Here is a 12,763-nt window from a genome sequence, read left to right on the forward strand (position 1 = left end):
GCTATTAGGTTTAAAATCTACATTGTCTTTTTCCATTTTAAGCCCTGTCCAGAGAAAAACAGTTTAATGGCATGAAGTACAAGTTTTCTTAAATGGGCTCAAAAAAAAAAAAAAAAAGAAAACCACCAGAACAATCAGACCCAGAACATCCCTTAGCTAAATGAACAAGCCTCTCAGGAATGACATGGGGAAAGACCATACTTTTTGTATACCAAACATGAGCAGAGATTGGATTTTGTTGCTTTTCTGTAAATAGACAAGATAAGTATTTCAAGATACAGCTGAAGTGGTGTCAAGATAGCGATGTCCCAGGTCACAATCAGAATTTTGTATATACAATTCGTATTAACTTAAAAAAATAAGGAAGTTTAAAATACCTCCAGAGAACATTCTAGGTTAGCAAAATGTCCTGTACAAAAGTAGGCCACGACTGTTGGTTTAAAAGAAGTCCATAGCAGTTGGTCTTTTCTTAGCTGATACAGAGAATGATTTCTTCACTTGAGGCTCTCCTTTTGGGGTACCTGTGGCTGACTTCAGCACACCATGACGGGGCTTCTGTTCAGGGTTGAAAGCCACACGGGAGGGTCCTTCTGGGCTCACTAATATACTTTTGTCATTCTTTTTAAATTCTGTTGAAAAACAAGCAAGCAAGTTAAAAGAAATACCATCCCCTGGAATAACTGGGCATGTCCATCAGTTGTGGAATTGTCCAACCCTGGAAGTCTGACTTCAATCATAAAGTCCATCACTACAGATCAGAAGCTTAAGGCTTTGGGAAAAAATGGAGAGACAGTGGTGAAGCATATCTCTTAGCAGAGACCCTTGGAGAATGGGGTCTGCTGCAATCCCCAGGGCGGCTGTGAACCACTCCCCATGGCTTCCCAGACCACCAGGAATTCTCAGAAACAAGTGATGCAGCTATCCTGAACAACAGCACACTTCTGTTTGGTGATGGATAAGAACTAGCTCTATTCTCACAGTTAAACAGCACTGTTCTAGAGACTCCTGGTTATCCCTTCTGCTGGCAGGTAACCACTTTCCTTTGCTTTGTGCAGCTGTGTTACATTAACTTAAACACACATATCATACCCCAATATTCTGTTTGAACTTGGGCTATAACACATTTCAGACAGAAAAAGAAAAAAGCAGCTAAATGAATACATGGAATAAACTTCTATGCTATGTAGCAAGAGGATCCTTCACAGCCCAAAACATTCTATGATTTGTTTAACAGGGAAAACACTGTCTGTTTAACCGCAGGATCCAGAAGGGAACTGACATTTATCTACTCTTTGCCAATAATAAATGAGAGGAAGCCAAGGAAAAGAAAAAGGAAACTTTGCTATTATACAGCCTGTATAATACAGCATCCTGGACTCACGCAAGTCTAGCTATTGGGCCAAACATCTTAAACTTTACCATGTCCTCTGGACAGGAACTTGAGGATGGTTTATAAACTATACACAAACATGGAGACAAAAAAAGGATCAGAACCCTCCTGTTCTAGAGGGGTGAAGAGTACAGGTGCCTATGAGTGTGTGTGGCTTCCCCCTTCCTCGGATGTAAGAGAGGGTGTGAGACACACACGTATTGGACTCACCAGCAGTCATGTTTTTATTCAAGCCAAATGTGACTTTTTTGGAGCTGGACGACTGCAGCTTATTCAGCTAGAAAGCAAAATAAAGACATGAAATGCAGTAAGATTTCTGAAGCAATGCTACAAGTTCTTTTACCTGCATCCCATCAAAACCAATGCAGAGCAGCTTAGTTCCCTTTATTTGATTTGGAACTCTTCCAGTCCTCTAGCACTGTCCCCTGCTAAGACAGCACTCTTTTTCTAGCCAAAAGCAAACATATTTCATTTTTAGAGAAATCACATACTCTCCCTAACATCACTACATATCTCAACAACAAACAGGAAGATATCTTTGTATTAAATACACTGGCCCCACTGCACTCAGCCCTCAAAAGTGCAAAGAGGGCTTGGAAAGATATAGTATGTTAAAAATGTTTAGAAGCCCCGTACTGTTTCCACCCTTGACAAATGGGAAGAAACGGAGGCTCAAAGTCCCTTAGCAAGGCTGAAAATCAATTTATGCTTTTGCTTTCTTGCAAAATGAGGAGGTTCAGAATGCTGTTCTTTCAATAACAAGGTATTTTTGAGAGCGGGAGCTGGGGAGGGGGCAGGGATGAAGAAGAGATTTTAATGATGCCTACAACTAATTTTCTGAAACTCTAAAGCCATATATGACTGTCTGGAGCAGGTAGTTTGGGAAGAGACCCATGCCCTGACTCAGCTGCCACCTGCAGAAACACGTTACCTGCATGGATGCCCTGGAAGAAGAGATGGCGCTCCTGGCTTTCCTGAGGAATACTGACTTTGGTAAAGTTGATTTTTCAAATTTTACAAAATCACTTCCCGGTTTTGCTTTCTTTTTCTTTAATGATGCTAGAGCAGCACTGCTTTCCTATAAAGGAGAGAAAGGAAAAAACGTTCTCAGTACAAAAGTATCGTAGTTAACTGCACCTAGTAAAGTGATTAGTGCTCAGAGCTTACTACACGCAGCTTCTCTAGGTATTGCCACAGCTGAGGGAGAGCTAGTTAGTACTCACATAAACTAACCAACATGGTTAACTCTCAGGAGTTAATTTTGCAGTTAGCATGACTGAAAACAGAGGTTTAAGGCAAGCTCTGTGCACAAATAGGAAGGCCAATGCAAAGCAAAGAAGGAAGAACTCGTCATACATTTGCCTGGTCTTTCAAAGTGCAAAGAAACGTTTTTTTTTCTTCATATGCATGGGGCTGCCTTACAATTGTCCCAGCTTTCCTGCACACAAATGCTGACTTTTTTTATCTTTGTTGCCCTTAACCAAAGTCTCCTGTGTGGTACCTCTGGGTGCATAGGATGTGCAGCTAACAAACAAACTTAGCTTCAGGCTAAGATGCAATCTTTGGCAAAAAAAAAAAAAAAAAAAGGAAGTGGAGCATGAAGTCTGTCTGTACCCTCAGATATCCTGCTATCATGTATTGCTGCTAGTTTGCTGCCTCAAATTCATACCAAGGACTGCCATTTAAAACAGTGCTTCTCTCTAGCAAAAAGCAATTCTTAGGAACTGTCCTGTCAGTGTCACGTGTGAAGCGCATGACCCCAGAGCTTTCCAACTTGTTGTCTATGGGCCCCAGATACCTGTGGACCTACAGATGTGAAATTCCAAAAGCTGTTCAAAGCTGTGCTGCAGAAAATGCCCAAGGTGAAATAGCCTCTTTCAAATTGAAAAATCACTTCTGCTTTAAGCAAAGTAAAAAAAGTATAAAGTCTTTTAGCTTTCTCAGTTCTAGAGACAACTGTGATGTAATGCTGATCTTGTCCAGTTTTCCCCCTTCTCCTCCCTCTTGCAATTTGAAGCCAGTTCTTTGGAGGTGTGCGTTATCTTTGAAATCAAGAATCAAAAAACGTTCCTCATGAAATCTGGGCACAAGAACAGTATTACATAACTAAAACCAGGAAATAAAACATTTCTCAAGTAACGGCAAAAAATTACCAAAGCCTAATTTCTTCCACATTCCAGCATTTTAGCTTTACCCTGCTCTCTTCTTTCTTATACCAAAACTCATTCTCCTCCTGACTCAACTCTGCTGTTTCTCTCCTTGTCTCTGTCCCCCTACTCCCAGCCAATACACACATATACACACATCCACCTGGATTGGGCAAGAAACAGCAAATGCTGTAGTTTCTTTGGAATTACACATGGGAAGAGTGGCCTGTTATCCCATGCAGTGACTGGCCAGGGTCAGACCAACAGCCAACAGACAAGCACTGAGGTCACGCTGCTGCCTTTTTCCTCAGTGGCTATGTTAATTTCTGCCAACAACTAATTTCCATGAAGCTTCCAGGTATTTCATCCTGAATCTATTGCAGGTCTTCAAACCTGTTAGTCAGTCACAGCAAGTTTCACAAATAGAGATGGGGGTGTTATAATGAGATTTTCTTAGAAACTAACCTTTTATAGAGAAAGTTGTATGTTGATGTATGCAACATGAAATATTTAGGGAACAGGAGACGGAGCCAAAAGGTTCCACTTGGGAAGCCCTTTGGTAACAAAAATGCAGTTTGGATAGTGGGGAGAGAAATGTTATGGTTCTTTCCTCTCAGTACTTGAATATCAAAAACCAAAAAATGTCAAAGCTATTTTAATACTACTTAAGCAATGTTTCAAAATGCATTTCTTCTCCCTTGAAAGACTGAATGGTTGTATCATGTTCATATATGAGGCTCCACTACACTTAACTAATCACACAGTTATAAACTTAAGTCAAACAGAGGTGAGCCAATAGGTTACTAACATGCACATTTTACTCAAAGGAAGATGGAATTGTTTTGTATTTCATTTATGCTTGGTGGAAAGAAAATTCATAAAAGTGAGACTGTCATGAAGACTTCCAGAAATATAACTGAACCCCTAAATGTGTTAGGCTGAATATATGTACAGGAAATGAGCAGTGAAAAGAATTTCAATGGCAGGAGAGAGAAGAACCCCCGCACTCTCTCTTAGCCATGCTACCAAAAATATACACTGCAAAATGCTTCTTGTCTCTCAAATCACTGAGCAAAATCAATCCTATTCTACTTATTGCTGAGAAGAAAATAGGGGTGGGAGTTAAAGGGGGAAAAATACGAAGCTTGTTCCTACATGGCAAGACAGGTTTTTAAAGAAGACTCTAGTCAAGACTTCCTAGCAAAAAAACCCCACACTATATTGTCTTTAAAAGAAACTGGACCATTCAGAAATGTGAACATACAGCCATTGATGACATCAAAGGGCACGGTGTTATATTCTCTGTTCACTCTTGCCCCAAATACTTTCTCCTTAGAGTGCTAACAATTTGTTTAGAATGGAGAGATGAGGTAGCAAAAGAAGCAACATTTGGAATTTCTGTGGACAATTTCACAAGGAGCTTATACTAATCTAAGTGTGTGCTGCTGGAAAAGGGATGCTCCACCTTCCCATTCTCATCCTTTTGTCCAAATATGTCCTCTGTGAACCTGCTGTAAGCTCAACCAGAGACTCAATGCAAAAGGATAATTAACCCAAGGACCAAAATGAAAAAAAAAAAAAAAAAGAAGAAAAAAAAAGGTCAACCCCATACTCTAACAACCCAAGTTTCAGCTAGCTGAGTTTTCAGTCGTGTAGCTGACGCAGGCTTTCGTGTTGTTGCACAGGAGGACAAAAGACTGTGGTGGTAGGTGTGGATTTCTGGGTAACTAGGTTCTTTTTTTGGTGACAGTGCATGACGACATCAGCATGCAGCTTGCCCATGAAGCCCCACACTCATAAAGCTAAAGCCAGATTTGAAAACGAGTCTGGCAGTTCATGAGGGCAGAGAAAGAATGAGATATACATACCACCTTCCTGCTTTTCTTGCACGCAGTCTCCAGAATTCCTTTGGCTTCAACAGAGTTTAGTACCTCTTTTACTTTCCTCTTCTTTTTCAAGGTTGCTGCTTTCTGGCTGGAGACTTTCATCCCTTCCAAACCAACCATCTTTGTCTTTGTCTTCAATTTGACCCTTCTTGTGGGCACAGATCCAGAATTTGCTTCTCCTGACAGTGTCCCCAGCAAGCCCTCCTTGTTGGATTTCATGTCAGCTTGATGCAAAAGGGTATCCCCACTCACCAAGACAGCCCCTGCTTTCTTTCTCTTTTTCACAACGGTAGGAGTTAAAGGTGTGACAGACTGGCTGACATCCTGTGCCTCACTGGCATTAGCTGGTCCATACTGACATGCTGATTTTACAGGAATATTTTGCACTTTTGGCTTAATTTTCTTCAGCTGACTCTTTTTACTTTGCTGTGTGTCAGTTGGACTGTTCTGCATAGAGATACTGTTATTTTCTCTGGTGTCAGTTGCGACATTTGTGGTCTCATTTACTAGCAATTTCTTTTTCTTTCTTTCCTTGTTATTTTCTGGCACCTCTCCCTGGCTAAAAACATTAGATACAGATGTTGCAGCTATTCCCTTCTCACAATTTCCATCAGCTGTTCCAGGATCACCACTTTGGCTGTCCCTCTTCTTTCTTTTTTTCCTTGTCTTCTGGCGAGCTGATGCCTCTGTCACATTTGACAGGTCTTCCTCGTCTTCTAAATCCACCCCAAAAAGAATACCACATAACACAGATGTGAAACAGAACAATACTTGCAATAACCGAATTCTACTCAAGTTTTAATTTTCTTTTAAAATAGGCATACCATTTTCCTGCTATCAGCCAGTGCAAGTGTTACTGTTACAGCTGGTCAGGGGACTGCATTCCTCTGATGCCTGGCCTAATTAATATTTTGCTGATCTTGCCTTGTCACAGCTACCATCTAAACCATTCCCTGTGGCAACCCTATTTTGTATAGCAATATTGCTAGAAAAAGTTATTACCCATCTGTTAAGCCCATCAGAAGGGCAACTCAGGAGTTCAGTGAAATATTTTTGGGTATAACTGAGCTGACCCACATCAATATAAGCCATGATGCTAGAAATATGTGGATGTCATTCTCAGTAACTCGTCACCTTTCCAGAAACACCCCCAAATTCCTATATTCTAACAGTTATCCTTCTTTAAGAAGGCTGACCTATTTCTGGTTTTGTATGGCAAATGGAACTACTCATTGGAGCAATACAAACAACTGCTTCCAGTTATGCTTGCCTCAAAATTGCTAACAAAATTCCCACCACTTTCAAAGAGACCTCAATTTCACATTTCATCTTCATTGCAACATGATACAAATCAGCACATCCTGAACAACATGTTTGCCTTCTTCAGAACAGCCTGTATCTGATACTTTGCCAAATTATAGACGTGACTGTGGATTGTCTCTTCCAAGGGTTGATCTTGCCTTACCTTTTACTTTTTCCAAAGTGTTTTTCTCCCAAGGCTTGACAGCTTTTTTCTTTCTCCTTCTCCTGCTAAATTCATCATCATCATCATCATCATCTGTAGAAACATCTTCCGGAAGATCATTGGGGAAGATTCCTGTTGAGGAGGAAGAATAAGGTACCTGAAAACTAACTGAAGTTATGCCGTCCATTTACAGCATAATTCCCACAGAAATAAAATCAACTCCTTTCTTCTCCACTCAACCCGAAAGAAAATCACACGAGTGACTCCTATTTTAGTAAAAATAATAATCTTTCATTTAAGGACAAAATACAGGGCTGCTCAAATTGTGAAGGGGATTTGGTATTCTCACCAAAAATGTGTAATGTTGTCTTAATGAGTTTAAAAAAAATAGCACAACCCCCCCCAAGCAGTATTCTTGAAATACATCTTTGAAAAAAAAAAGAAAAAAAAAAGATTTGCAATACACACTGTACAGAAGCATTATATATCCTTTAACGGAAAGAAACTACTGCCTCTTTATGCTCCTCAGTTCTTACCTTCTGCTAAGTCCTGGAACCTGGAGGTGGGGACGAATGGAGAGAAGCAAAAATAAAACAGTATTACTGGTTTAGTATTGATAATAACACTAGCAGCATAGTGTCACTGCACTTACTATGGTTCAGTCAAAACAGGAACAACAGATTTTGCACAGGAAGTTACAAAGAGATCATTCCAGAAGAGCTCTATCTCAGAAATTCGAAAACTCAAACCAAATAACTGGAAGTATTAGGAAAACAACAACTTAACACTTCTCCCTCAGCTGTAACTTGCATCACATACAATCTGGTGTCACATCATGCAGTACAAATCAGCCCGGAGTAGATACACCACAGCTCGCTGCAGCTGTCTAGTACCAGTGTGAACAGCAGCCCAGGCATCAGGCACCTTATGCGTGTTATCCAGGGCTGTGAGACTGGCCTGCTCCCAGGACACTGTCACCAGGACAAGCAAGGGTGGGGACAAAGCAAAGTACGAGTTGTTTAGGACAAGGCAGCACATGCAAGGCGTATTTCGACAGAACTCACTTTTTGACCAGCTTGTACAGACGCTTTCTGTTGAAGGAAGGTGTGTTTTGCTTGCTTGCAAATTGAAAGAGTTTGTCGGCAACAGCCTTATAATCAAACTGTTGGAGGAAAGTATGAAACAGCTTTTCTTAGTTTATTCATGCAAGATAACCCAATGTGACTCATGTTATCAACACTTCAAGTACCATCCACTTCCTTTAAACATCCACTTCCTTTAAACCCAGGGTATTTTTTCTCTGTTGCAAAAGACACCCCTTCACACATGTACACTGACTTTTGCAGATGGTTGCTTCGTTCACCGCACAGCTGAACTCAGTGTCACCTTCGCAAACATTCCTAACCTTCCTCCTCAAGAGAGGAGACAACCATCTTCAGAACTCCCACAAATACTTAGCTAAATATCAGATTTAAAGTGTGTCATGTCCTAATTCTTGCTTAAAAACCACAGATGCATGAAGGTTATGTACCTATATGGGTGTTTGATGGGTGGAATCTGTCAAAAACACTAAACTGCACTGGAAGTGGGTCTAAAAAAACCCAAATGGCAACATATTACATGTCTCTCCTAGGTATCCCATCATCCATTACGTTTGCTCTTTTTGTCAGTGAAACTTAGGCCAACGACTCACCACCCACAGTGACTTGGCTTTTACCATAAAGTTTTGTACTCTCCAAACAGGAAGAGAGGAACAGAAAAAAGAATATATGGGAAAGAGCAAAGAACTCAGAATTTCAACATAGATTTCTTTTCTTATAAACTGCTCACAGAGCACACATTACATGAATACCACCTTACATTAAAGCAGGAGGAGATGAAAATTTTGTAACATGTTTATCCAATTAACCCTTACTTCTGCACTATGTGAAAGGGATGGCGAAAACAGAAAACAGAGGGGTAGTATCAGCAACAGGGCAAACAAAACACAAACCTGAAGAACAGTCCCGATACCGTCATCAGCATTTTCATTAACATCCTCTGTTTTTTCAGAGCTGTGTGCTGATTTTCTTGACAAGCATCTGTCTGCTATTATAAAAAAACACTGAATAGTAACATCTAGTTTGTGAAAACCATGATATCACACACTACGCAGACAGATCACATGCATTTTTCTTCATGCCATCTTGTGAGTCTGAACTGATTTAACCACTTTATGCCACCATTATGCAATACAAAACTGTGGCATTATCTGAGTGCCTTTTAAAAAACTGTAACAGTGTATATCTGGATTTAAAATTTTCTTGCTAGTTTGTTTATTTTAAATTTAAAGTTGCCAAAACCTGACCTTCTTCAAAAATGGTAGGAACATCAAAAAGCCAAAAGCCAGACTGGGTTATCATCTAGCACCACTGCAGGAAGCTGATACTGCCTGGTTTTATAGAGAACACTGATGTTTGTGACATATTCTTTTAGAGCTGCTTTCTTTAAGGACAGTGAAGGGCAAATAGGAAATCACAATTATCCTTACATAACTCTGAACGTGTGTTTGACTAGTTCAGAGCAGAAATGTATTTTTAAGTAAGAGATTTTGAAATCCTAGCAGATATCACCAAGGCCATTTAGAACTTCCTCCTCACCTTTGGTTTTAAGCACTTCTTTATTTTTCTGTTTGTCTTCTTCAGACCCATCCTCTTCATCACTGTTGTTACCCAGTTCTGCCATTAGGTCCTCAATGGCATAGGGAGACTGATCCACAATTAACTCAAAGATACCAGTGGCCACAGCATGCAGCACACGTCGACTGCATTACAAGACAGCAGAGATGAGAGTTGAAAGGCAGAAGCATATACACCTTTACCTCTCACATTAAAAAATGTAAATTTGACCAACTTGGGGAAAATGGCTAAGAAAGAAGTGGAACAGCATCTAGCTCTCCAGATGAGGAAACTGAACCTGTTATTTCCTAAACTGAAGTCCTTTAATTCTAACAGTGTCCTGCCAATGTTCCTTTCTTAAATTTCACTGTTCATATACTGCACTATATTACACTGCAACAAAGTACCAAACCACCTCAGCTGTTCTGTGCATTTAAAGAAATAACCAGACAAAACCAGCCAACAGACGTTGATATAGTTCATATAAATCCATGAAGATGATATATTGCTTTGATAAACATAAGTTATTTTCAAATGACTGTGCACATTGTTAGTAAAATATCCTTCTTTCTCCACATTTTGAAGTTATACTGTGACTCTGCTTCAATCTGTTTATTACCATTTGGAATGGTATATGCAGAGTTTCTTAATTCTTAAAAAAATATTTATCTTTTCATTAAACTTACTCCTTTGATTTGGCAGCAATTTTGCAGAAAGGTTCAATGAACTTGAGATTCTGGTCTGCTGTAAGCTGTATGATTAGAAAGAAAAAAAATGAGTACAGGAAATATTTTATGTGTGCACACAAATTCTTTGAATATTTTGTGCAGGGGGATCTTCTTCAAGAAGTTAAAGTCTTTCAGCATAATATCTAATTCCAAATGACAGGAGTATTCTGATTTCTGTTTTCAGGATTCTGTGTTCAGTGAGTTTCTGTTACCACTGCTACCACTAACTTCCAGATAGTCTCTGGAAACATAAAAATGTTGACTGCTTTACAGACTTTAATCTGACTACAGAAATATAGCAAAGCTTCTTATTTTACATGTAGAAAATTTTGTGCACTTTCACAAAGAAGGTCTGTAGCACATATGAAAAATATCTGGGTTTCTCTTAACTGGACTGCTTGGACCAAAACATTGTCAGCTACAGTAGTACTAAAGATAAAAATCATTCCTTAAATTCAATTTATGAGCATCAGCTGTCATTTCAAATAGCCTAGGGGATTACTTCCCCATGCTTCCTGTGAGTGCCTTAGCCACAGGTTTATGTCTGTGGAGCTGCAGAATTTATTTTGGGCTCCAAGTGCAGGCACTTCTCTTATGCAGACATCTCTCTCACACTCCACAAAGCAGAACCAGAAAAGCTGCAGGCGGGATTGCTTTCAGTGCGGTCTGCAAAGGATACAAATGGAAAATTGCTAACAGCTTCACCCATTGCAAGGAGATGTATCAAATGCCAGAAACGAGAGATGCCAGAAACAGAAAAGAATGAACAGAAGCCTGGAACCAATCATGGATGGTGATGGTCAGCTCACCCTAGTGGAGTAACAGGAGATAAGACTCCTTTTTGGAAGAAGTTCAGCAGTGACAGCTGCAGCAAGAGGCTTCCAGTTGCTGCAAAACTCTGCATCACTGTAACATCTACCAAAACTAAAGGCAACTGAGACATCAATATACACAGGGCAGAGATTGATGTCATCAGCAAAATGAACAACTGGATGTAGAGGGTAAGTTGCTCAATGTGCACCCAACAAAGTTTGATGCTGACAATAAGTGACCATCAGAAAACTCTGAGGGCTCACTTTTTACCTCTATTTAGGTGTTATACAATCAGCCAAGAGCAGGATTTATGTCAGTTTTTGCAAAAGCAAAGACTGGTAAACACATTTGCATAAGGGACAAGATGTTCAGTCCTTTCTGTTGAAACAAATGAGAGTGGCCTAACTTCTCTATCACTACTTTTCAACCTCAGTTTGGAGCAGTGTACCAGCACCCAGGAACCTGAGAGAAAGTGCTATGTTCTCACCATCTACGCTAAGACACGAACAAAACTAAAAGCATAAATTATAAGAAGTCACTTTCTTCAGGCTTTTTCAAAGTTGTTATGTTACATTTAAAACAACATGTTAAAACCTATAAACTAAAAATTATTTCTATTACAGTTAACATCAATTGTGAAGAAAATAACAATGTATTTTCTAACCTCCTTTGCTCCAACTTTTGCCAGTTCATCCAGATAGATATCGACAAAATGAAACTTTATCCCAATAGGAGCATTGCTGTCTGGGTCCATAATTTCTTTCATTAGTAGTGGCAGGATTAGTTCAATTAGACTGAAAAAAGACAAAAAAACACCCAAGATATTAATATTCAATCACTCACATTCCATTTGCTTTGAAAAAAAACTCCAGTCATTCAGCTTCACCAGGTCTTTAAGATGCCTATCCAACACTCATAAGAAATAAATCCAGTGACCATTTTTCATATCTTAAAGCAAACTTTAAAAAAAAAAAATCCACTCATAATGAGCACTCCTTACAGTCTAGATGGTTTTGTAGCATCAGACAATCTGTTCAATGCACACTGCTACAGTGAAAATCAGCGTTTTGAAATTCACACCTTAATTTGGACTGAAGCTTATTAAGTCACATGATTGACAGGTAGGAGGTTGCCAGTTGAGTAGGGCATTCCAAAGACACAGCTGTCATATTCATCCATCCTTGATGGGCAACACCTCATACCCTTCCATTTTATGAGAGAGTTTTCCTTTTGGTGCACACCCAAGGATCAAATTTAATACGGATCCTTCTCAAACTGATTTCAGCCGTGCAGACACTGCCTTCGCTAAAGCACATTATCCACAGTCCCTTAGAGCAAAACAAATACTGCAGAATAGATGAAGGGCTCAGCTAGGCATAAAAAAAAAAATTATCATCCCAATAGCTCAATCCAGACATGACTGAGCTGTGTAGAAACGGGACCATGGCTCTGTTCAGTTACTGACTTCTGGATTACTAACAAACACTGCTGGAGTGACACAGCTCAAAGAGACATCCTGTCACTGCTGCACTTGAGATTTTTCTTCTTTTATTTCCTGAGGCCTACCCTTGCTATCTTTCAGGAAAGTGATTCTTTGTGTATTCCACGCTTTCTTCCCTGGAGTTCTGTGGGACCTCCTGCAATTTTGATAATGTCACAATCCGGTACCGAAGGGGC

General features: G+C 39.8%; 1 protein-coding gene across 1 annotated transcript; it reads right to left on the reverse strand.

The window, feature by feature from the left end:
* Positions 1-438: 438 nt before the first annotated feature.
* RRP1B (ribosomal RNA processing 1B) lies at positions 439-11,880 on the reverse strand (the record flags this gene model as incomplete). Its single annotated transcript, XM_008936278.1, has 11 exons — positions 439-629; positions 1,601-1,667; positions 2,322-2,468; positions 5,406-6,139; positions 6,880-7,020; positions 7,425-7,444; positions 7,953-8,050; positions 8,882-8,976; positions 9,528-9,691; positions 10,232-10,296; positions 11,751-11,880. Coding segments are annotated over 11 exons (1,852 nt in total), but the record flags the coding sequence as incomplete, so codon positions are not given.
* Between the last annotated feature and the right edge of the window lie 883 nt (positions 11,881-12,763).

The sequence above is a fragment of the Merops nubicus genome, unplaced genomic scaffold, assembly GCF_000691845.1.
Source record: "Merops nubicus isolate BGI_N331 unplaced genomic scaffold, ASM69184v1 scaffold30152, whole genome shotgun sequence".
Lineage (NCBI taxonomy): Eukaryota > Metazoa > Chordata > Aves > Coraciiformes > Meropidae > Merops > Merops nubicus.